The 23,855-nt window shown below is 38.2% G+C and overlaps 1 protein-coding gene across 1 annotated transcript in view; it reads left to right on the top strand.

Annotated features, from left to right (window-relative positions):
* The window catches only part of gpc5a (glypican 5a), a 163,732-nt gene extending 156,022 nt beyond the window's left edge, over positions 1-7,710 (top strand). The window contains exon 9 of the mRNA XM_005932695.3: positions 5,064-7,710. Coding sequence (XP_005932757.1) covers positions 5,064-5,218 — 155 coding nt within the window. The 3' untranslated portion in view covers positions 5,219-7,710. The remainder of the gene's footprint in view (positions 1-5,063) is intronic.
* Positions 7,711-23,855: the final 16,145 nt, after the last annotated feature.

Below are 23,855 nucleotides of genomic sequence, written 5' to 3'. Positions count from 1 at the left end.
GGCATCACAGACTACACACACAGCACCCTGTGATTAAGTCAGTAATGCAAATTAAACCTCATCCACATCCCATAATAGTCAATCCAACCACTGACTGTGTCACTATGTACCCCTGTGCATCCTAATACAGTCTAGTTCTGTTCTGAATCTCACTTTTATGTTTTCCACATTGTTCAGCTTTTGCTCATTCTGTCAAAGTGAATTCAGTTACATTTTGCACTGAGTTGTTGTGTTGTACCAGGATTCATTATGCCTTACAAGTTCATGAATACACAATAAGGTGCGATAAGATATATAATTTAATTGGTTTCTAACAACGTCAACAAAAATCCCGCATTTGTTTCGTTGTAAACTTTGCACATTTAATGGAAGAGATATATCTGATCTGAGGCTGCTGGTTGAAGCACAATATGAAATTATTGCTTTGTTAACGTTAGAGGACTTCTCCAGTCACAGTTACAATAATAATCAGATGGTAAAAAGAAAGCATGAAAGAAAAAGTTCAAACATAGTATGTTTGAACCTTTATGTTTTGACATAATCATGTTAAGGTGGTGCTGGTTTGTCAGCTAGGATTTAGGAGCCTTGATTTTTGCACTTTTCGGTTAGCAGCTAATGCTAGTTCTCGACAGCTAGCCTGATTAGCAAAGCTTATCTCAAATTCACTGTGATATTAAATGTGAATATGAAATATTTTGGCTAGCAAAACAAAAGTATAAACCAAATATACTTACCAGAGTATCTTTAGGTAAAACTGAATCCTGCTGAGCAAGATAATAATAGACAAAACCACTGTCACTCATTGTGGCCAGGCCTAAAAATATGCATGTCTACAATTTGAATGAGTAATTCATTGAATAAAATATTCTCCACCTGTGCTGTTGTCCTGCACCTGTCTATAAACATGTTTATGTCTGCTGCGAAGGCATTTTACCTCGAATTTGACTCATTTTTGGAGTCAGGAAGGCACCTTTGCAGGTGAGGAAATTTCCTGTTGGACAAGATCAGGTCATTCTTACAGCTTTTTGAGGGCTGTTATACAACTGATGTTACTGTTCTTTTTGCTGGGAGGGTACTTATTTATATGGTTGCTTCCATTTATTTTCGTATGTTGGTTAAGGAATCAAAAAAATCGTGTTTTAAAGTTTTGCTTTACTACTGAAGTATTTTTGCTCTACAAAATATAACATATATCCACTAAATTTACAGTTTATGACATATTCTTTTGGTTCCTTTTTTTTCTTATATACATTCAGTTCTCAATTGAATCCTCACATATATTCACTGCATTTATGTATTTACTTATTTACATTTATGTTTGTTGATGCTTCTTGAAATCTGACATCATGTCTGTACCTTTAAGTTTTTATATACAATAAGTCTCTGGATGTTTCCTCTGCAACTAAAATAAAGAAAGTAAAGAGTGCTTTCAGCATAGCACGGTTTATTCATCAGAAAGACATTCTGTGATTTAGTCTGCAGCTTGTTGCTGCATTTGAACCTTGAAGCTTCAGTAAGAGGAATTGATTGAGGTCCTCTTGGGCACAAAGACTTATCTGTAAGCTGTATACCATCAAATAGCTATCCTGGGGACAGTGAATCAATGCATACTTAACTTCATATCACAGCCAGCTTCAAAAGTCATTCCTGTGTGTAAGTGTAGTCACTTACTGCAACATGGCATTACATGACAAAAAAAATTGGTGAAATCCAACAAATTAGAATAATGAACTGGTCATAAAGATACAAAATATAATGATATAATCTTATATTAGTTATAATGATATGTTTTTACCTTTATCTTCTTGTTATTTTACGAAATAAGACTAAACTCGTAGATTATGATTGCTGGTAAAGCAACTAGTAATTTTTGTGGGTGCTGCTGCTATGGGGAAAAGAGCTGCAGTCAATTTCTGCTGCACCATAAAAATCAGAATTAAATCCCCAGAGTACAGATGGCCTCTGGAGCTAGTCTTATATTTCTGCTTGTACGATACCCTCTGATAGCACAGCCTTTATAGACTTTGAAAAGGTCTGGGTTAGACTAATCCTGCCCGTGACAGACTTATGACTCTTGGGCCTAAGCAAGAAACTCGAAAGTCCTGGGGCAGCTGGTCATCTATTGGAGTTCAGCATCACTCTCTCCCTCTGGGAATGAACCGGGATGAAGTCTGAGGTATCCTGAAGTAACTTCAGCTAGGCTAAAGAGGATGCTCTATTTCACTTGGCAAGGGACATTGAATTTCCCCCCTGAACACTTCAAGTCTCCAAAGAGAGGTGTAAACAGCAAGATATATGCTGACAGATGGCATGGTGCAGTTGTCTGAACTGATATCTGTTGAGGTGTAATTTTTTTTAAAGGTGTACACACAGGGGGGTGTTTAGGGGATGTCTAGGATATTTAAGTTCTATGATGTTAAAGGTAGGGGTAAAAAAGATGGATCCAGGGGCTGTTGTTCTATTTTTAAAGTTTATTAAATTATGATCCTGCACACTGTACCATAGGCCCACTATCGGGGATACTTGATCACCATTACACTAACCTGCCCAACTGTGATGGATTGATATCAAGGATATTACTTTTAAAGGCTCAGTATTATTCACCGGTTTGACTGAGTTTAATGATACACCTTTCAGAAAATGTGAAACCAGCGTGAACAGCCAGAGGGTTAATACCAGAGGCATACTGCTCTACAGCTTTCTGATTTATGCACAATCAGAGTGAAAATTCTAATTACTTAGATGAAAAAGTGCAATATAATAGAGACTCTGACATAGTGTCCAAATAAGCAGCAGTATTAGCAGTAGCAAAAATCACTGTGACGCTTATAATAACGGCAATAAAAGATATTACAACATGCAAAGGACTACAGTATCATGCAATCAGCAAACACACACATGCCATAAATATATAGCATGTGGATACACATAAACAATGTCACTACAATATGTGCAAAATAAATCCTAAATACCTAGAATTATGTTTAATTTTGCATGATTTGCATCGTAAAGCGAGTGGCACTGTTGTGCAGATGTTAGCTCTGTTGCATCACGGTGGAGGTTGCTTCCTGTGGCTGCTTGGGGTTTCTCCCGTCTGAAGACACTTGAGGTTAATTGGTTATTCTGAATTGGTATTAGCCTTTTGAATGACCAGCGATCTGCCCACCAAATTCTGCTGCTTACCCAGTGTCAGCTGGGATAGGCTTCAGCATCTGTGTGACCCAAAGAGGAGAAGCAGTCATGAAAAGGGATGGATGTATCAGGAATTGTAGACTAGATCACTATGTGTAAAAGTGGGGGGGAAAAGGAAGTCGTCTATGGAGCGTATCTGTATGTATTTACAAATTATTTAGCATCCAAATATGACATCATTAGACTCATGTTATCATTATTTGGGGTGGTGTGTAAACTCAAACTGATAGCTTCATGGTTGAAACAAATGCCCTCTTACTGAATTGTTGTGTGCACATTATGCCTCTCTCACTCTAACTTTTTGTATCTATACTTTTTGTTTTGTTTTACTATGGCATGTTTTACTATACATGTGTGTGTGTGTGTGTGTGTGTGTGTGTGTGTGTGTGTGTGTGTGTGTGTGTGTGTGTGTTTAAAGCTCTAAAGAATTTTATAGGTAATTTAGAGATGCCCCAAATTGGAGTGCACACATAAACTGAAGGAAGAAAAAAACTTCCTGTAATCCATCTGAGGATTACTATTTATAGCGTGTTATGATGATGATGCGTTCACCGTTAAAACATTGACATAAACATATTAATGGCTGTTGACACAAAGGAACACCCAAGATGCCTTTTAAAGCACCTTTGGGGGGGGATGACACAGAGGCTGAAGGTGCACTGTAGTTGCATCAGCTGATTATAAATAGGGTAGTGGAAAATTAACCAACTCCCTTAATGATATAGTCCGAGCATTGCTGTATTGCAGCTGTTAGATGTATGCAAGACATTAGACCTCAGGTAATAATGTATCTTTTAATGTGGTCTATATTGACAATATAATATAAAGATGTGCAAACTTGACTTATAATTAAATGCCAGCGACATTTTCTTTAGAAAGTAACATGTTTTTAGGAGGCAGAAGTATTTTTGGATTAAAATATTAAAATTAAAGTTAGCAGATTTGGTTAGCAGAGTGCTTCCTTAGACTGTAAAGTTCTTACTACCAAAGAGTCTTCCAATCAGTGTTTGCTAACATAAACATTTAAAATAAAACTAAATAATCTTTCTTACCAGAACTGCCGTACAAACTTCTCCAGCAGGCAAATACCAAAAAACACTCCAGTTACAATTATAAGTTATACAGTTATAATTCAAGGTCAGTGACAGGAATTAGCTTGTGATTCCCAGCATACATCTACCTGTGTTAGCATATACCTATCAGTCAGCTTGAAGTGTCCATTTTTCGGCACTTCCATGTTGGCTTTACTTTGTAGCTCCAGAAGTTGCTGCTCGAAAAAACATCCCATGCAGAATCAATTCATTGCTAGCTAAAGAACAGCCAGCAGCACACCGAATAAACAACAAATTGATCCTAATTATTTTGTGTAGATCCAAAGCCCGAGACATCTCTATGCCATAGCCCTCCAAAAGCTATTAAAACCTAAAACAGAGCGACACTACGTCTTACTTTATTGCAGTGAACATGAGGACAGTAGTTTAATTGAGCAAAATTCCATGCTGGCATTAGAACTCAACAAATCTGCATTAATTTACTGCTGAAAATACTCCACAACGAATTTAGTGCTTATGTACTTAAACAGTGACATATATGCAGTTGTGTATCTGTGAATCTCCAGCAGAATTAAATGAATTTAGGGGAAAATACACAAAAAAAGGGAGAAGGTTTGGGCAGTTTTATAAGGAAGGGAGATGATTTGTTGGTTTGTTGTTGTTTTTTTTGTTTTTTTTCATGGCAGTTGTTGATGATAAAGCAAATGAAATATATCAGTCTCATCCTTTCACTGACACACAGCATCATTCCTTCCAATGATGTCATGTTTCTAATGAGCTTCCTTCTGACTGGCATTTTGGTTTGTGCTCTCTCCTCAGTGAGCCCGGATGTGACCGGTAATCACAAACATCATCTTCATTATCACCATCCTGCCAAGGATTCAGAAGTGAAGGGCAGATCCAGGAGCTTCAGACTGACAGGAGCCATCTGGGTCCTGGGATTGCCTTGTTTACATGTGCTCCTGGCCTTGTAACAGCTGCTGCTTTGCAGCTTGAAACTTTCAGACTTGATTTCAAGATTATTTATCCAAAAAAGGGCCAGTGGAAGCTCTAATAAATCATGGACCTTCACTTCCACACAGAGGAGGACAGGGCAGGAGTGATTGTGTGGAAACTACAAGACTCAGTGTCTCCTATAAGCATATGGTGGCTTTGAAATGTATGAATTATTTTTTATCAGTTACATGGCATTCATTAACACTAACCATGACTTATTTATAAAAGGTGATGTCAAAAAACAAACGGCTACCGCATATGTTGTAAAGTTGGATTTCTGTATATTCAGCATAAGGTGTGTGGAAAGCATTTAATTACAAGAATCAAACTACATGTACATGCAGTATTTCATTTAAAAGCAGTTTTTTTTTAATAATATAAAAGTGCTCAAATCATTGTTGAAACCTTCAATAACTTACATATTATACATCTTACTAATAACAAATACAAAAAAGGAACTTGAAATATCTGCTTCTCTTCAATAATAGCTGCCTTGCTGTCCAGGATCCTTTTAATTGGTATACTTCAATTGTAAAACTGACCTGTGATGCTATGCGGAGAGAAACGATGAAAGGCAAACGGTGAGCAGGTGGACGTGGGGGGCAAGTGAGAGAATTTATACCCCTTTCTTCTTTAGAAATAGATTAGTTTCCTCAGGAGTCTATTATCATCTTTCAAACTCAATCCTCCTCTGCCTTCATAGGCCTGGATAGGGGCTGATAGCTCCTGGAGCCGCTGGTGAGGAAGAATCCAATTGCTTCTACCTTCTACCTGCCTGCATACCGTCGCTGTGCCGCTGACAGGTTTCCGTACAGAGAAAAGTAAAATGATTTGTTTCACATATGCCATGCAGGTCTCTCAGTGGCTGAGAGAGAAAAGTGGTGCTGAATAAAGGCTCTTTGCTCACATATCCTAGGGAGCTCTCTCCAGTGGCTAAAATGATCATTTTTATATCTAAAATGTAACTACTATATTTAGCATATGCACATAAATACATACAGTACACATTGCAGAAGTAAAGGTAAACCTTAAAGCTGCTACTGTAAATATAGATCGCGGTGTAACTGAGGCATTCCAATGGTTCGAGTGTACAAAAAGATTTCTACCACAATATACTTTAATAGGAGTAATAACCAATAATGATTATTGTTAGGAGGATGTGAAATTAATTTATGAAGTCATATTACAATTAATTTGTGCTGAGAAATGTATGTGAGACCCATGACTGTTCACCGCGCATCTTAATGTGGAACTTAGCGGCACAAAGTGCAAATTGGATTTTCTCTTTAGCTTCACCTTAAATCCCCTCTTCAGTTGCAGCTTTTTTTTATTTTCCAGCTGAAATATAATTTCCTTGGGTGCTCTGTTTGATCATATACGATCATATTTTAAAAGCCTGCGACCTTGCTCAGACTGCGGCTGTGAGGAAGCGCGAACACTAATTGCTTTCATTGGCCATTTTCACCTTTTATACGCCAGGTTAGACTCTAATGCATTCAAGGTTGTTTAACTAGCTGGAAGCTTTGAGTCTCAAGATTAATAAACGTGTATACATTTTACTCATCATTTCTTGCATCGATTTAGTGTCTTATCTTGTGGCTTCTGATCTTGGGCGAGATTCCCAAATGACAATTGCACTTGGAAACAAACTTGAGGCAGTCGTTTGACTTCATAATAAGTCACAACTGCTGCCTCAAACCAATTATATCACAGGTTACTTCCCTCAAAGTTAGCACTGTTGTCGTTTGAACAACCGTCTTAATGACACCCCTGAAGAATGTGTTCAGCCTCGTAATGACATACGGCAGACGCAGAGACAAAGGTGCCTTGAGGCTAAATAGAGATGCCAGGTTATACTGGTTCTCCTTACTTAAAGAAAGGATTTGATATATAAGGATGTCTTATATAGTTTTTATTGCTACATAGCGAGACTGGCATCCAGAGGAGGGAGGTAAGGGGCCAGAGGCTGATAGTGATGCCAAGGAGGTGCCATTGAGCTGTCACTGCAACATGCCAGAACCTCTTGAATAACATGTTTATTTTCTAATATCCAGTTTGGAGAGAAAATGTGTAATTTGCAAAATGAAATGTGTGTACGACATGTAAAATAACAAGTTTTTCATTACATCTGGGGCTTAATTTTCATGTTGTCAGTTCACTCTGTTATAATAAGGCACTGAAGTGACTGCTTAGATACTGGAATGCAACTGCATTTCTAAAAATAGGTCAGACGTTACGAGAATCCCAGTCGGACCATCAGGTCAAGTGAAATGGGTTTGGAAGAGAAGAACAAGAGATTGAAGTCGAACTGTAAAATAACTAAATGTCCATACTATACATCAATCACTGTTAACGGAATAGATTCAGGTTTAGCTTTGACCTACTGTACTTGCCATAGTTATTGCACCGCAATCCTTTGCAGTGATCACGAGTTACTCGGTTTCAGCTCTGAATAAAGTCTTGGACTGTTTACAAGTTGTCTGTTTTTTCTGCCTGCTTGTGTTTGTGGCTCTCTTGGTTTGCTTTTTTTTTTTTTTACCACAATCCTGTCTTTACAAATATCAGCAGTTTAAAAAATGAAATGATTACTCAACGACATGACTTAAATTAAAGCATGTTTTTCCAGCTTTCAGCTGTCATCCATACAGTTTGTTTTGCTCCTCGCCAGGCTTACGGTAACTTCCAACCATCCCTGGACATTTGGAAAAGTAATCCGTATGTGTCTGTATGTGTCTAACGTTTAAATATAAATGAGAGCACATGTTAACACTTTATGATAAAGTTATCAAAGTAAACATTGTTACTTTTTTCAGGTTTATGTAAAACAATTTTGCTGACATTTTTGGCTTTGGTGGTTTGAGGAGCTCACAGTGAGAGCCCCTCACTGTCCAGCACTGTGGCCTCATGTCGACACCTTGAATCTGCAGTGTTTTGGTGATGAGTCATGAGTAGTTGTGAGAGTTGGAACAGAATAAAGCAGAAACCTGAGATTTTGGACTCTCTCTCAACTCTAAGTCCCTCTGGTCACTCGGTAGTCATTCACATGGTGAATAAGACAGAAGAATACCCCAAGGCCTTCACGCTGGGCTGCAGCATGTCTGCCACATGCCCTTTTTCTTCCAAATTGCCCATTTAAGTTGCTGCAATTGCCTCATTACGGCAGAGATGTGACCTGGATACTACCAATGACTATTATTAAATTGTGCATCAAGCTACATCCCAGTTGATTGTGTTTCTAACTACAGGACTATGACAGATCATCTAGACTGCTGTTTTTTGCGAACAACAAATTTACTCATCGTGGGTCTTCAGTGGATGTCACTTCATGTCACATAGTGATTTCACCCTTAGTCTGAGAACGATATGGCAAAACACTCCCATTTGATGCTCCTAGTGAACACACATTTCGTCTGTAACAGTTATATTTGTGAAATGACTCATGGATTTTTGCACATTGTTCTCTCTCTGAGTAATCATAAGCTAATATTTGGTCTTTTATGTCACATGGACAGAAATATTGTGCCTATGGTTTGTATTTGTTGTCTGTTATTATTCTTTTCTTTAATCAGAAAAAAAAGACTATTTCTTAATTATAACTTAAATATAAAACAACACATTGACTCAAGAGCCCAGTTTACAGACTTGAAAAGAAACAGCAAAATAATGACTGTAAAAATCAATCCGATCATGAGCAATTATTATGATTACTAAACTCCTTATTAGTTTGTATAGTGTGTCAGAATTTTGAACTTTTATATCAGGACATCATAAAAATGATCTACTCCATACTCTGTTTTTCAAATTATGTAAATATATCCTGAGATGAAAAACAACATTCACACTTACATTATTTATTGAAAAACAAAAGCCCAAAATGCACACACAGTGTGTGAAAACAAGCAACAGTGGGAAGGAAAACCTCCCTTTTAACAGGAAGAAACCTCCTGCACATCCATGCTCATGGCCATCTGCCATGACCTGTTATCAATAATAACTTGAAATAACAATTTTCTGTAATTGATTAAATATTAATATATTTCTTTTTTTTAAACACCTAATTAAACCTAAGAACATAAATCTAGCATACTTTTGTTTTACTCTGACTGTAAATGCTTCTATTAAAGGCATGTTATACAAGCATTGTTTATATAAACAATTACAAAATACACAATAATAAAATAAATCAAATAACTTAATTAGATATTTATGGCAATCCAACATGTTATTTCTTACCCTGTGCCATTTGTGCCATGTAAAAATTTTAGTTTAATTTCTTTTTAATACAGAATCAGGACTAAACAAAAGAAAGAAGTTGACACTGTTCTCTTTATGGAACCAATGCAGAAGACGACTATTATCACTAAATCTTATTTTTTAACCATGTGGTCTCATTGAGATCGGAGTGATGATGGAAACAGTTGTTAATGTTAATTAAATAACTACTTAGTGGTTCAAGACACCGTCTGTATTGTCTGTGGATATCAGGCTGCTGTGGCTCAGGTGGTATAGTGTTGGCCATTAATCACAGGGACCCTCCACGTGGCCAAGCAACTGGCTTCTTATGACAAGTGATCGCCTTACAGGAAAACTCTGTCTCCATTGCTGCACGACTGTCTGCGTGAATGGGAAACACTTTGGAAAGCTCTTTCCAGATTCAAGCTAAAGATAAAGTGAGCTACATTACTGTGAACTTACCATTATTACGTTTAACCCCCCAAACCATCAAAGAAACCTTTTTACAATGTCTGCTGGTGTAATTACTCGATAATATCATGTGAAATGTTGAAGTATTTTTCAGTAATGACTGAAGTGAAACTACATCATAAAATCACAATGCTTTAATGTTTAATTTTGTGACAGCGTCTCAAAGTGCAGTTATTCTTTGCAGAAACCCTGCCTTTGGCATTTTTCATTACTGGTAATTGGGAGTTGAAGAACCTGGACGGTAATAGGACAGTGTTCAGTTTCCACACAGAGACTAAGAAATGAATGGCGATATTAATGAACTCCTGCATTTTAAAAGAGGTGAAGGCAGGTATTTTTGAACAGCTCCCATTGCAGTAGTTTCTCTGTGCTGGAGTGAGTCCAATTACAATACACTTTGCTGTCTTCAAAATTACTCAGAGGTAAAGCTTAAGATAGTATGAACCGTTGTCTTTGGAGTCTTTTATCTCCGCATAGTGAAGAACGGCTCCTGGGACCTTCTGAGGGGAATAATGCTGAGCACTGCTTAAATGCATACAGAGATTAATTTCATATTCCCATTGAGGTTTCTGTTTCACTCAGAATTATGACTGTGACCTTGACAACGGCTAACGTTTAGCCTCAACTTAGACAGGAGCTTTAATCATCACAGTGCAGATGCAGCCAAAGCCTTGTGGCATTCATCAAGTTGTTCACGGTAAAGGAAGTGTTTTTACAAGCTTTACTCTGAACACAGGGCATGTCTTTGAAAACTGACAATTACTGTGAAGTGCAAGAGGTCATTTTTAACTAAATAAGGCTTATTGCTACATTAACACTGCATGAAACAAACCTTGGCCTGACAGGATTTTTTTCTTTAATTTAGCAGTTAGTTTAAAACAGTACATTCAAAGTTTTTTAATAATTCTTTTGCCTTGGTATGTTGTTATTATTCCCATGCAGTTGGCAGGTTTTGGGTGGGGTGGGGGTGGGGGGCCTTCAGTCCACAAAGGCCACCCCACCAGACTTGCTGTAAAACCACCACACCTGGTGCAGGACCTTTTGTTACCTGTGTACCCACTGCCCCCCACTAATAGCTATTTCCATTCACCTGTTCTCCAGTACTGCTGGATCTCCTGCGTCATAGTCCCATACACTATAAGATGTTATAAATAACAGTATTGCTTTGATATGGAAACTAATTCACTGCAGCCCACTTGATATACTGTATATATGTACAGTAAAAGTAATGTGCTGCTGGTAAGCCATACTTTGGGGCTGAGTCAAACCTTAAAATGTTGTTTGCACACTGGACATTCAGTCCTGGTGTTCATACATGTTGTTTAGCTTTGCAGGTAAGTTTTTTGCAGCACTGTTTTGGTTTGATCACTTTGTTTGATCAAGTTTGATCAAGTGATCAAGTTTCATTTTTCTGCTCCACACTGAAATTCAATCTCTACCTTTACTTTTCTACAGTGTTGGTTTGCAGCACCACTGGATTACTTTATTATACTAATTTCTTAGCACCAACAGTGCTTATTCTGGACACCTTGACTGCTGTGGTTATGTAAGTGGAATGTAGTGGTAACCCTTTTCTGGGTAGTAGCACTTAGACAACAATCAGAATTGCATTAGCAGCTCATAATGTTGCATTTCACTGTTGCTCAAAGGAAGAGGTGCAACACAAACATGCAGGTTTGAATACTAAGCTTTGTCTTTTGTAACACATCCCTGTGTCAGCACACGCTTGTAGATTTGAAGTCTCCAGCACGTTGTGAACTCTTGGTCCGATTTCCTCCTACACAAACTTAAAAGTCACATATCTGCTACACACAGGTAAGTACATATACAAATAATTACTCATATGAGCCGAAGTACGAGCTGGTAGGGCTGACAACAACAGGTAGCTCAGGTCAAGTGCTGCTGTTGACCCGCACAGTTTAAAAACACAAAGACATTAAAAATGATAACATGAACATCTGAGTGAACATTCACTGCCTAGATCCAACGGTAAGGTTAAGGACCCACATTTATTCAGGACTATGCTTCTATTCTCTCTTTTTTTTTTCATTTTCAGACAAAAAAGAGAACAGTCAGCTCTACTGAGAACCAAACTAAGAAACCCTGCTGCCCCAAATGTGCTTTCAACATTTCTTGATGTGTGCTTTCAGAAATTAATGGCATCTGAAGGCTTTCCCCAATCGGACACACCTCTCGCACCTCTTGGAGACTGCAGCGTGGGGCTTCTCAATCTCTTTCTGTCTGCACACAACTTTTTAGTCCCTCTGAGATTGGTGTAAACAGTCTCATCAATATAGTGTTCACCACTGTCTACCCACCCACTGCTTCCAGATTATCAGACAGGACTAGAGCACAGGTTTTACGATAAATCATCTCACCCTTTCCCTCCTTGACTTTCCTTTTCACTCACCCTCATTTTTCATCACTCTGAGACTCCCTCCTCATTCATTCACTGATCACTCTTCTACTACAGGGAAATGTTGTTCACCTTAGGAGACTAAGGCAACTTCTGTATACACACAGTGCTAGGAAAAAGCACTTTTGCCTGGTTTGATTTCTTTATTTTTTGCATATCGGTCAAACTTACACATTTCAGATTAAGCAAATTTTAATATTAGACAAATCCATCCATCCATTCGCTTCCACTTATCCTTTTTCAGGGTCACGTGGGGTGCTGGAGCCTATCCCAGGTGTCTTAGGGCAAGAGGCAGGGTACACCCTGGGCAGGTCACCGGTCTGTCACAGGTCTAACATAGACAGAGACAACTAATCGCACTCACGTTCACTCCCCCATTCACACATATGGGCAATTTAGTGGTTGCAATTAACCTAACCCCACTAACTGCATCTCTTTGGACCGTGGGAGGAAGCTGGAGTACCCGGGGAGAACCCACGCAAACATGGGGAGAACATGCAAACTCCACACAGAAAGACCCTGGATGGTGGAATTGAATTGTGTAAATTGTGAGTTTCCTTCTCACTTACTTTTATCTTTATATCCACTCTTGGAAACTTGGAAACACACAGTGAATTATTCCAGAGGGTGTAGCACACAACAGACGACTATCCTGTCAAACAATGAGAGGAAATGTGCACTAATTCTTAAAATATGAAAAATTCAGCAAATGCTTATATTAAACCTGACTGCTAAATGCTTTTATGTTGGGTCATAATAATGAATCATTGTCCTAATTTTTTTTTTCAGTTCATGCAACAGCTTTAGCAATGCTGCCGTCGCTTTCAATTTTGAGAGATGAGTTCCATTCTATTTACTGACCCACTTATTATGGCTCACACAAACATGGCTGCCACCGCTAAGACCATCCCTACTACTCCCCATGGGCACTGACCCATTTGCCAGAGAAGCCAACCCTCAAAATTTCACATTTTCAGATCACATACAGTAAGTCATGCTTAAATCCGTTCTCTAATATTTCTCCTCTGCTGCACACCACCATCTAATATCCATCCCTTCCAATTCCCACCCCCTTTTTTTCTCCCCATAGCTTTCCGGTGCAAGGTAGGTGTTCTGCTTAACATTAGCTCCTGACTAAGGTCTGACACATCTCTGCATCCAGGGCAGACCGACTGCCAGTTCCATTTATGACAGAAGTCAATATATTATTCATGCCTCTTAATTAAGCAGTGAAGCAGCAGCTTATATGAATAACATGCAGAACATCGAGTTCTTGGATGGCACTTTGAATGCAACTTTGCCACCACATACACAAGAAGACACGATAAGAAATGGCACTGAGACAGACATCGCAAAGGAGGTGGTGCTTTTATCTACAAGAAATTATGTTATTATGATCATTTGAGGAAACTTACAAATGAGAACAGAGTGCTCATTATCATGATTGCACACAGACTGACTGATATTAAAGACTGTGAATGTTATACAGGACTTTAAGAACGCACGAAACTCCAGAAGATAAACAGCTTCCATTAACCATAAGATTTACCCACACAGCTACCTCTAGGGTTTAAAGAAAATGGTCCACACAAGAGAAAATATCAAATAGCAGCACTTTTGTGGGCAAAATATTTCTTGTTGGAGGGGAATTCAGACTGCTTTGAGCTGAGAGGAATTTCTTAATGTTATAACAAAGGCAAGCAGAAGAGCATCTCGGCACAACTGGTTGAATCTTTAAGCAGATAGATTACAACAACCCAAGACCACACAGTGTAGTCCCCATCAGCGAAGAACAGGAAACTGAGGTTACAACTCACATGGACTTAACAAAAGTTGGATCACAGATTGTAAAAATCTTACCTGGTATGAGTTTCAGTGTCTGTTGTCACATTCTGATGGTAGGGTCAAAGTTTGGTGCAAACAACATGAAAGCGTGGATGCATCCTGCCTCGGATCAAAGGTTCAGGCAGCTGCTGGCAGTTTAAAAGGGTGTTGGACAAATTCTGTGCACACTTTCAGCCCCTTAGTACTAACTGAACATCCTTTACACAACACAGCCTACCTGAGTGTTGTTACCAACCAATTCCATCCTACACTGCATCAACCTTCTGATGGATGCTTCAGGACGCTGCTATCATGAAGAGGCATCTGACAAATCTGCAGCAACTGTGTGACGTTATCAAGCCAACATGGGCCAAAATCTCTGAGGATTGTTTCCAGCACCTTGTTGAATCGGTGCCATGAAGAATGAAAGCAGTTCTGAAGGTAAAACCCAAGATGTACTTAATAAAGGTTACTTTAACTTTTATAATGATATGGCAACAGATTTCATTATTGATCATACAGTTTTTATGTTTATGCTCTAGTAAACGTTCAGTTCTGTAGTGGAGTAGAAATATAAAGTGATATAAGGTAAGATATAAGGTAAGTACTTTATTTAGTGCAGTGCTTAATATAGCAAACCTTTTTAAAAAAGCCTACATTGTTTGTTTATGTTTGATTAATGACCTTATGACTAGTTAATTTCCTGCTGTTTAATCAATCCTTGTAGCTCGAATTGTAATCGATATTTGGAATCTGTGGAGAAGAATAAATTCTTGGACTTCTGTTTGACACAGTAATAAAGTTATTATTTATTGTTTATAATGGACAGTCTAATGACTTAAAATGCGGTTACAACCGTTTCTGCACATTTGCGTCTCTGTGAACATCAGTAAGTGTAGACACGTGCTGCAAATGTATGTTTAGAGCAGATAAATCCTTGCTGTTTCGGGAAGCCAGGCTGTTTTAGTCTTTGATATTAAACAGAAAAAAAGGAGAAGTGTACTCTACCTGTTGGCTCTAGAGCCATATGCCTCTGACACGGTAGTATGCAGAACCTCACTTCTCGTCTTTCGTTCTTTTTTTTTTCCCCGAGTACAGATCAGTGTGGTGACAAGCCTAACATCCACTGCACTGGCTCACTAGATTCCTCTCTATCTCAAGTCAAGTGGTGGGTCAAAAAGGATAAAACCGTTTTCTTTCTCTTCTCTGATGCATGCTAATGCACAGTCTGTCAGTACTGAGGTGGTAAGGCCCTCAGGGAGGGTTTTCACTGAACTTCTTGCACGGAATTTCTTGTCTGTAGAAAGATCAGGGAGGGTAATCTCTGTCTCTGCTATCCAGGATTGTTCTGCTGTGTAATTCAGTCTTTATCCTAAATCCAGGGAGAGAAAGACAGTGGAGAGAGAGACAAAGACAGAGGGGGAAAGATTTATTTGAAAATGTCTAATGCAAACGGTTTAGGGCATTGAGAGGAAGACACTTTTTAGGATGATACTAGATGGAAATACATTTCCACAAAAACTCATTATACAGGGAAAACTTGTCCAATAAAGTAGCGGATAGCCAAGATTTTTAATCACTGAACTGCAGCTGTCAATTGAGCATTTCAGAGACAATGTTTATGTTATGGGAATGACCTTGGTGAGTCAGTCTATCACAATATGGAAGCTCCAGTGTTGGTTTGAAATGAAGCATAAACACACAGTGAGTGGGTGCAACACTCTGCATCTGTTCCTATTGGTTTAATGAGTACAACGTACGTGCCAGTGAGCCACAACATTAAAACTACCAACAGAAATTATTGATAATCTTCGTACAAATCAATCTTCTGAGGAATAGCTAGATAACTTCAGCTTTAACCCCTTAGCAGTCCTATTAGTCCCCTAAACCATCCAATGTCCCGTGGGCGGTACGTCCGACTGCTAACAGTTTAACTCAGGATTTTCAGGGTTACAAATGTGTTTCACTACTACTCTCCATGGTAACGTGTTTTGCTGAGATAAGAGTTCAGCACATACTAAACCAACACCTACTGACTAATCAATTCACCATTCGTTAAAGATCCTATGGACCCTGGTGCACAGAAAGTAGGAGGCCCTGCAGTTTATTTGAGATAGTTTGCAGGTTTTTATCTTTCTTTGATCATCAATAAGAAACTTGGAGCAACTTTAGTTTTTGCTTTTCTCTTGCTGGTTGAAGCAATTTTGAGCCTTTTAAAAAGAAAAAAAAAATCTATATCTTAATCTAATAATATGATTCTGAAATAGCACTGCAAGTCTTGCACTTGTTGCCCTTTTAATAAAACGACCCCATTGTCGATGAGAGTCCCTAAACATGGGACTGGTGCGTGGTAGAAAAACGTATCCCAACATAGAGCAAAAAAATGTGAGCAGGAATGGCTCGAAGACCACAACAAAGAGCCCAAAGCATCGACACAACCTCCAAAGGTTCAGGGTTATGGGGCACACTGGAACGAGTCCAGTCCCTGGAGGCCTTCACTCTGCAACCCAAAGGACCTGATGCATGCCCCAAAATCCTGTCTACTGTGCCCCGCGTGCTCAAAGACAGTTTTGTTGCAAGAGACCTGCACTATATTAAACAAGTGGTTTTAATGGCGTGGCTAATGGGTATATATAAAAATATATTAATATATATGCATACAAAAACGTATTTATGTCTTATTATACAGTACTAGGTTAAACCCATTTAATTGCCCACTCCCATGTGGGAGTGAAAATTGAAAACCAAGGTTTAATTTCATAGGTCTCTATTTTCAAGGGACTTTTTCACTGTCTCTAAAGCCCTCACACAATTACTTGTCATGTAAAAAGCAATTACAATCCGTGCCTGGATGAAATGTGTCATCAGAGAATCCATTAACAATGTCCTCAGACCTTAATATTTACAGTCACCACCCTACTTTCAGAGGCAACACTGAGTTTTATGAGTTGTGAAGGACAGTTAAAAGGCACATAGTCGTTGTTAGATCTGTTGTTTTAGGCAGTCTGTTTGAGGCAATTAGGATTTCAGAAAGGTATTAATTGCAAAGTTATTATATTACATAAAATTATACAAGTGTTCCTGTTGCGTTCCTTTATTTGACATCAACAAAAGCCACTTTCTTTGTACATTGTAGTTATCTAATTAAACCAGTGTGAGGATTGTGTAGGTGAACTACAAAAAGTATGTGTGCAGAAAACAGTAGATTATCTCCTCTAAGGAGATGAAAAGCGGTATAAATAAAGCTCAAAATTAAAGCCTATTATACCTTAGGAGCTCACTAGTATGTAGTACTCACTATTTTTCTTTCTTTTTACATTTCCGGTGTAGAAATGTTAAATCAGTCCGCTGTAATGCTTGTGTTTCTGTCTAAAACTAGAACCCGCTAACAAGGGTGGCCCATTCTTTCAAAAACTGAAGCAACTACACTTAACACCTGTTCTCACATCACAGATAGATCATATCGTCTCACAGCACGAAGACCACAGGTAGATTTTAATAGCAGTAATGATGGCTTGGATGTTCCACTATAGTGAACTGGAATAGATTACTGGTGCAGCAGCTCCTCAAAATGGAATACAGCTATCAAACAAGGCCCTAATGACCAGTTACCATCTTATCTTAAAAACATCATAGTAGCATACTATCCCAATATCAAACCCTATTTTCAGAGGACAGGCTTACTTCCAGTAAGCCTGGCTTACTTCCAGTAAGGCTTACTTCCAGTAAGCCTGTCCTCCAGCTTCCAGAGCCTTCAGCAATAAGGCTGACTTTCGGTGGAAGAAGAACACCTGTTTTCCTCCCATGATGCATTAAGCATCTTTTCTATACTCTCCTCTCTTTCGCGTCACATTGGCTGTCATTAAATTTGCAAAGTGTTTGCTCAAAGGGGAGTTGCTATTTATTGTAAGACCTTGAGTTAGTTGGTGTTAATGTAGAAAGGTTAGGTCCACAATTTGACTAAGGAGTGTCAATTGTGACATGAATTACAATAATTCTGTGTGATATGCAACCATATAATACTGGATTCCCATTTAAGTTTATTACAAGATCAAATATTTATCTAAATTTTCACCTAGCAAAAAAAAAATGTTAACACAAATTGGGAAAACTGGAAAATTGGCTTCAGACCCTGTGCTTCTTACACATGAAGTATGCAGCTGGGCACTTTTTCTATGTGTTGATTGCTAACGTTGAGGTTTGGAAGCACAGCCCGTTTTAAAAAATGGTCATCCATGTAGCCACTGTGACATAAGTCACTCGTTAGCGCTGTCCCTTTGTGAAGACTAACTCAGAATTGTAGCTGTTTTTCCCACCTTGCTGTTTGGGAATCAGATGTAATGAAGATGGTAGTGACCTCCAGTTATTCTTTTTATTTTGGCACTAATTTGTTTCTTGTGACTTGTATTTAGTTTTACTTCCTTTTGTCATGACCTTGGTTTGCTTATGTTTGCCTGCTGTTTCCTATCTCCCTGATTGTCTTGTGTCTATTTATGTCCTAATTCTCTCTTTCTCATTTCATGCTTTGAATGATTTTTTTTAATTGATGAGTTTGTAGGTTTTGCACCTTGTGAACTTTGACTGCCTACCTTAAAAATGTCAGCTTTATGTTTACCTAATTTGGCTGTGAGTCCTGTTTTTTGCTGAACCTTCAGACATGAAGCATAGAGCAAGTGACTTCATTTATTTCAGTGCCATTTCAACATCATACTGTATTTCGTTTGCACCACAATGAAACAGAATTAATTCTTTTACAGTCACAAGGGTTTTTTTTCTAAGAACAATTCAAAATTATCAAGTGGATCATGCAGGAAAAACTCAGCTCTGCCTTTGAAATCCATAAACTTTTTGTATTTCATCTGGAGTTTGGCCCTTTCACACTGCTTTATCCATAATTGAAGCACATAAATAATTGTACAGACAGAAAGCGTGATTGTAATGAATAATTCTGGTTCAGATGTGAAGCTGTTTCGTGTTGTCCCCATTGATACTGTCATGTGAAAATGAATAAATGGATGTTTGGGGGAGCTACTCCGATGTGTTGAATGCAGCAAGGCAGCAGGGTTTTTTAGTTTCTGCCTTTTTTCTCTGTCAGAAACTCTCTGTCAGTTCTGCTGCCTCCACTAACAAAATGTGACACTGACGCAGGTTTGACAACTGATAGATTACAAGTAGCAGTTAGTACATTGATCTCACCTGTGGTCGACGGCGCTTGACGCTACCTGTTTCTTGCCTGTTTCTCCTTTTCTTTCACTTAATCTTTCACCCTCAGAAACAGGAGTGCAGTAAAATTTACACCGTATGGCTCATTATTGGAACAAAGCAAACTTTTGTGTTTTTTATGGACCAAAAACTACATTACTGTTACCAAGCAGCAAAGGGGACATATTTGCACAGCTGCAAATGATATATGACCATCTAACATTTGTACATGTGTATTGTCATCTCATTATGCCTTTCTCCTCCTCCTCCATCACAGCTCCCTCATTTCCACCTCATCCACTTCCTCCTCACCTCAAGCCTCATCTCCAGAAGTGGTCAGAACTCTAATACACAAAAATGTGCATAAACATCATATTTATTTCTGATATTGACGGAATTACTTATTATCAGCAGATTAGACAGGCAACTCTTCCTGTCCCCTTACAGTTGACAGCAAACAGCTAAACAACAACAGCTGGTTATAAGCTAACATAATGGCAGCTAATGTTAGGATTGAGTGTCCTACAAACCATACTTGCCCTCTGATAAACAGTTTGATTAGATTCCCAAATTTCCTGAGAGGTTGTTGACTAAGTGTCTGAGTCCAACAATGTTAGATAAACTTCAGAGACGGTTTCATTAATGTTAGCTAACAGCGGCTAACAACAGCAGCTAACGACAGCAGCTAACGACAGCGGCTAACGACAGCGGCTAACGACAGCGGCTAATGACAGCGACTAATGACAGCTAACACCATTACAAAAAAGTTCAGAATATCACCAACAACTGCTATCAGGATGAAGTGAGCTTCACTGACTCATCGACTCTTTACACAAAGTTTTATAGCATCCTCCAGAATAAATAGACATGACACACATTGACAGCTGAGGTACACAGCAGACTGACAGCCTACGCTGACTACAGATGAACAGCAGCCAGAGCTTTCACTGCATTGGCCACCATAGCTAGGAGTATGCACTTAAACTGGAAGGAGTAAGAAAACAAAATTCAATTGACTGCAACTGATCAATCTACTGAGATCTAGCAGGAATATATAAAACACTGTACATTTAAAGTTTTCCCAGTTCTTTATTTATATGAGTTAAATGGAAATCTATTATTTGTATTTAATTATTATTATGTTTTAATAGATTCTGGGTAGCTTCATACTGTCTTGTATCTTGTATCAGCAGCATTGTGGTGCAGAGTTTTGCACTTGTTCTCTATCTTTTCTCCAGGTGTTTCACTTTCCTCTTACAGTTCAATTGCTTGAACGTTAAATGGTGATTTCAGGTACCCAGCATACTCGGTTTTCCACCATTTCTAAAAGGTCGATTGTTGTACAAAACCATAAGTTCAATACTGGTCTTCAGTATTGAACCTCTGGTGACAATACAGAAAGGATACAAAGAAGCACCTGCTCTCAAGAGTTCAGCAGCACTAACTTAGAGTGTATTGCCCCATGCTGTCAAAGCCTAAAAGGCACAATAATAAAGTACTTTATTTTCTGAGTGATGATGCTGGTAGAATGAGCATTTGCTTAAATCTCTACCAAATGTGTTTCTGCTATCAATACTTTTTAATATTTGTACTTTTTTCTCCAGTTTTGAATATTCAACTCACAGTGCCAGAGTAAGTCTCAAAACATATCACAAGTAATTTGTTTTTGTCACATTCCTAGTGTTCAAAGCAATTTGCAAAAGAATCTCACCCCGTCTTAAACAGGTGAGAATAAAGGACATGAGAAAAGTGAGTTAGTGTTAATATGGTACAAATGAAGTGAAAGAAAAGGCAGACCAGACTGTTTTTAAATTGAGCTTCATTTGAATTCATTAGTTTTCATGCAGTAATAATTTTGAAAGGGAATTCATTTTATAAGCATGGGTCTGTAATTTAGCCAGGAACTATAATTGCTCCACCTCTTAACATACTTTCCCCAAAGCATTTACATCCAAAACAAGATCTCCATACTTTAGTGGAAATAAGTTTCTTGTGTTGCAGTCCTGCTTTTAATAACCTGATATGTAAATGTTTTCATACAAATCCTAACACAATCTGCCCTCTGAAAGGTAACCCTAACACGATTATAGCCACGTTAGTTCAACAACAGAAGAAACTGTCGTGCTTGGTTTGAAGGTTTTCCAGTCGGTAGAGATTTAACTGTAACATGCTGTTTTTTGTCATATGTCAGGATAATTATTTCAAATGTTAGCACTGCATTATCATACTGTGTTTAAGACCCCGAGACAAGCTCGAGTTAGTGTGTGTAGATGTTAATTGCTTGGTAATAATGAAATGCCAGTCATGCAAAGCATTCTCATTAGGTTCCCTTTTGGGCTGCTTTACATGACCAGGAGAAGCATGCAACTCTAGAGAAGACAATTTGACATGTCACAGTGAGGAAATTACAGTGCAGATAAAATGCATCACAGCTGATTTCTATTCAGCTGATGCAAGTTTTTTTTTTTAAAGGGATTTTTCCAGTTCAAACACTGTCATGTTTGAAAGGCAAATAATCTTAATAACAGGTGCTTTTCAAACTTTAACAAGTCACAATGTCAGCTGTGAAAACTGCCCATAGTTTTAATGAGTTCATTCTTCCTTTGTGTTCTACTGCAGGTTTATCTTATTAACCGTTGAAGATACTCATTAGATTTTCTAAATAATGCTCAATGCTTAGTATTGAAGCAGTTCTGTATTAGACATAGATACTAGTTGACAAGCAAATGCATAGCTATTGTAACACAGTTTAACTGACACTAGGTAATCTATTTTTCACTCATATTTTCCAATTAACAGTGCTGCCTATACCATTCAAGAGTAACTGACAATAGGTAATCCTATTGTGAAAAAAAGTCTTGTGTATATACAATATATACAGTATATGGACAAAAGTATTGGGCCACATCTCCTAATCTTTGATTTTTTTATTTTTAGTCCCATTGGCAGTGATATACAAAATCATGCGTCAAGCCCTTTACAAACATGTTAATTTAAAAACACTGCTCACTTGAGCGTGATAGGATACCACCATCGCAACAAGTTCCTCCCCTTCTTGGTATTCCTACTGCAGGTGGTATTATTATAAAATGGAAGCGTTTAACCTCCTGTGTTCATTAACATCAGCACAAAAGCCGTGCACCAGGAGCTACGTTGCATGAGCAGCTCCTGTATCTGTAATAAGTAACTGGCTCAGTACTTATAGTGCATTCATAGCCATATGTCCATGCCCATATAGTGTATTTGTTACAGTTGTCTGGTCAGAAGCCATGAAACTATCACTTCCACCAAAGATATCTGGAAGGTAATCTTCCGTAATTCAAAGGTATTTGCATGAATAAAATGTTTTTGTATTTTTTAAATGGTAATTTATGCTCTGAGAATTGCACCTGTTAATACAGTAGTAATATAAATGTGGAAGCTCTCTATAAATCAGCCTGGGGAAACAAAAAGTAGGGGGAGGTCCTTGTTATATGCAAAGCTGGCTGATTTTCTAGGGGGAAAAAAATAAACATATATTAGCTTAAACACATCTGAAGCCAATTTAGAAATGCTAAAACTCTGAAGGCAGCATAGAAATAAATGATCAGATTTTTCTTCCTAGTCTCACAAACATTGGAGTCATGGATCCACAGTAAAGCAATAAAAAGAAATACACAGCAGCATGGGAAAAAAAACCCAGAAAACTTTTTTTTTAAATAAATGTTTATTTTTTACCATTGTATTATTTTCTGTATACAAGAATGTGTAACAAAAGCCAAATAAGCAATCCATTTTAGTCTTTTAAAAAATGGTAAGGCATGTCTGCTTGTATAACCATCAACTTCGACCCCCCCCCAAAAAAAAACCAAAACAAAACTTTGAACAACGTGCACCAACAGTTCCAAAACGCTTGATGTGCTCCTTATTTATCAGATTTCGCAAATCACAACAGTACCACACTCACAGCATATGTTTTAGCAAAAGTGCAGCAAATGATTAACATCAAAATGAAGATTCTTGCATAAAACACTCTTTAAAAACCTCACATCACCTTTTTCCCCCCTTTTTTTTAAAATGCCAAAATGAATGAATGAGAGAAAAACAAAAACAAAACAAGTTTAGCGCTGAATCGTGTCAAACTGTGAATGCGTGACCGTGGTAACGTATCACGCCAGGAAAGAGAGGAGTACACAAGGCAGTGGAGAATGGCAGACATTCCTCTTGTAATGAGAGAAGACTGTTGTTTAGACAGACACAAGCTCTTTGGAAAAAACTGCACCAAACTTCCAAAACATTCTTTTCTTAATTCACTTTCTTGACTTTGTCTGAAGAACACTGCTAAAGCCCAGCCTCATCTTAGTCATCCAAAAACTCTTGTTGCTGCAGTCACAGATCTTGTAGAGGCTCTAATGGGTGCATTCGACCTTTGTATGGCTGCAGATGCTTTGAGTTTTTACACTTTGGAGAAATAAAACTGAGCTGTTAAG

The sequence above is a fragment of the Haplochromis burtoni genome, unplaced genomic scaffold, assembly GCF_018398535.1.
Source record: "Haplochromis burtoni strain Fernald_Lab_line unplaced genomic scaffold, NCSU_Asbu1 Contig_161, whole genome shotgun sequence".
Lineage (NCBI taxonomy): Eukaryota > Metazoa > Chordata > Actinopteri > Cichliformes > Cichlidae > Haplochromis > Haplochromis burtoni.
The sequence above is the reverse complement of the archived record's forward strand: the minus strand, read 5'-3'. Positions and strand labels throughout refer to the sequence as shown.